This window comes from Theropithecus gelada, chromosome 9 (genome assembly GCF_003255815.1).
Source record: "Theropithecus gelada isolate Dixy chromosome 9, Tgel_1.0, whole genome shotgun sequence".
Lineage (NCBI taxonomy): Eukaryota > Metazoa > Chordata > Mammalia > Primates > Cercopithecidae > Theropithecus > Theropithecus gelada.
The window spans coordinates 70,969,091-70,971,727 of NC_037677.1; the positions used below are offsets into that span (position 1 = coordinate 70,969,091).

At 49.6% G+C, this 2,637-nt stretch overlaps 1 protein-coding gene across 2 annotated transcripts in view; it reads right to left on the minus strand.

Moving 5' to 3' along the window:
- Window positions 1-2,380, minus strand: part of NRBF2 (nuclear receptor binding factor 2) — a 22,484-nt gene extending 20,104 nt beyond the window's left edge. Inside the window, exon 1 of one of the 2 annotated variants that reach the window (XM_025397714.1) lies at window positions 2,127-2,380. In XM_025397714.1, the coding sequence (XP_025253499.1) occupies window positions 2,127-2,156 (30 nt within the window). In that variant the 5' untranslated portion in view covers window positions 2,157-2,380. The remainder of the gene's footprint in view (window positions 1-2,126) is intronic. The other variant, XM_025397715.1, reaches the window with a different exon arrangement.
- Between the last annotated feature and the right edge of the window lie 257 nt (window positions 2,381-2,637).

Consider the following 2,637-nt stretch of genomic DNA (forward strand, 5'->3'; position numbering starts at 1 on the left):
CAAAAAAAAAAAAAAAAAAAAAAAAAAAGAATTCAAGATGCCAAATTTCTGACACTTGCCCACATAAATTTTATGGCTGGAATATGGAGTTACACTAGCCTGCTTAAAATGACTGTGTGTCGACATTCAATCCGTTTTATAAAGAGGAGAATTTAAATAGTATTGCCACCATTTAACTAAGTTTTCCTAAACTGGTAGTGATTCTGCAGTTCCATCTGCAATTGTCACCCAGTTTCAGTCTCCTCATAAAACACCACACATTTGTGGGGCAGGTGGCAGGGGTTATGCTGCAGCCAAATAAAGTGAAGCTACCTAGAACTGAACCAATGGTCATTTGGAAAGGACACCTGAACTCTGAAGCACTTTGTAAACAGCTGAATATTTCTAGTAATACTCCTATGAAGTTTCAGTACTGAGCCATCCATTATATTTCATTGCAAACTATTTGTCGCCTTAAAAACAAGAAAACGGCAAGACAGTTCCCTGGCTGAGTCAGAGTCTCGATCAGTCGCCCAGGTCGGAGTGCACAATCTCGGCTCACTGCAACCTCCACCTCCCGGACTCAAGCGATCCTGCCACCTCAGCCTCCCCAGTAGCTGAGACCACAGGCTGGCGCCACCACGCCCGGCTATTTTTGTTTTTTTTTTTGTAGAGACCGGGTTTCGCCATGTTGCCCAGGCTGGTCTCGAACTCCTGAGCTCAAGTCATTCACCGGCCTCTGCCTCTCAAAGTGCTAGGATTACAGGCATGAGCCACGGCACATGGCCAGTTCCCTGGTTTAAAAAAACTCACAAATGTAGTCCAATTAGACTTAAGCGTAAATAACTCTTACCTATCACCTGGGGCAAGACCCAACTTAAAACTGGGAGGGGCGCCTCTCAACAGTTAACCTAGTACCAGTGATTTCGTCTGAGAATCTTAGGCTTTTAAAGCTCAAGTCCAAACCTTTATTCTACAAATAGATTTTAAAGTAAGGGCTTATGGTCTGGTTACAATCGCTAATTCTTGCACTGTACTATGTACTTAGTACAGTTATAAGTGCTTTACACCTATTTACTCCTTTAATCCTCCCAACGAACCTGAAGCAGAGTGAAGTCAAGTAGTTTGCCCAAGATAACACAGCTATCAAGTGACGAGGTTAGAATTCAAATCCAAGCAGCAAAGCTTCAGAACCTATAGTCTTAAACCACCAGACTCTACTGCTCTACTAGGGCTCAGAGTTCTAATGTGAGAAACGAATCCTCTATAGTGCTTTTCCTCAATCCTACCATCGCAAAGAATTGCAAACCTTTGACTCAGAAGTTCTTCCTGCGTGCATCCTTAAGTAATCTGACTTTTGCATCCAAAATGGGTAACCTCTCTGGAAAACTAAAAGATGCAATGGCCAGTCTGAAAAGAACTCATGTTTCCCGTTAGTGGGACTCTGTTTCGTTGTTGTTGATGTTTTTTTATTGCAACACCTGAAACGCCTTAAAACACAAGTAAACAGGCTATCAGCCATTTTCCTGAGAACAGCAAACACCTATTACACTTTCATGATGCCTAAATTGATGAATCTGAGCTGAAAACAGGAACGGCTGTCTTTTTCCCAGCTGTCTCTAATATATTTGGAAGAAAGTAGACTCAGTTTATGCATGTGAAAGTATGTGAGAAATCAGTGGGAAGTAGGGGGTGAGGAGGCTATTCATTCCTCCATCTCTCCAAAGCGTGGCGACTTAGACTCAGACCCTCCTGCTAGAACTCAAAACCAGTATCACACACCATTTCTGCCTTGGACGGCTTCAGTGCCTCTCCAGGCTGCAGGGAGGTGGCTACGTGGCGCTAGGAGGACTTCCCCCAGCCAGAGAGGAGGTGGCAGCCCCAGCTGGTGGCATCCCCTCGCCCGGGGCCCCGCGGCAGGGGGCGCCAGGAGCTTCCCGGGGATCCCCTAAGAGGGCTAAGTCTGAAGTGACTGGCCTGGAGCCGCAGCTGGGCCAGGGCCTGCCTAGCACCCCCTCACAGCCTCTGCGACCACCCCTGCCAAACCAACCTCCCAGCCTCAAGGGTTAGCCGACTCGCCGGGGCCGGCGCCGGGCTCCTGAGGCAAAAGCACCCAAGACGGACGCTATATTCTGTGGGACACTCACCAGGTTGAGGGGTCCTTCCATTACTTCCATAGACCCCGGGGTAAGCGGCGGCCTTAGGAAGGGGAGTAGTGGCGCCGGGGAACATGGAGGGGACTGCTGGGGAGCGCGACGCAGCCGCAGAGACTGCGGCCCCTCTCTGCGCCCCAAGAGCCAGCGGTAGGCGCTGAGTGAGCAACAACCTCACCACTTCCTCCTCCGGCGCCGCGCCGCGGGCCCGCCCCCTGCGCCACCGCCGCGGCCGCGCACGGCGCCATGACGTCACACGCGCAAAAGGCTGGTTCAAGGTGGGAGTGAGGACAGGCAGTGGGTGGGGCCCAGGGAAGGTGGGGCACCAGCTGGCGCACGGTTGCGAGCAGTCAGTCTTTCCTCTCACGAGAAGCGTTAGTTCATATCTTAAAGTCTACTCTGACGTTACGTGAGGGGGTATAGCCTTGTTGTTGAAGAATTGAAATGGCTGTCTTCTGCAACTGGCTTCTCACTTTTCCTTTTAGACTGACTTTTCCTTAAATCT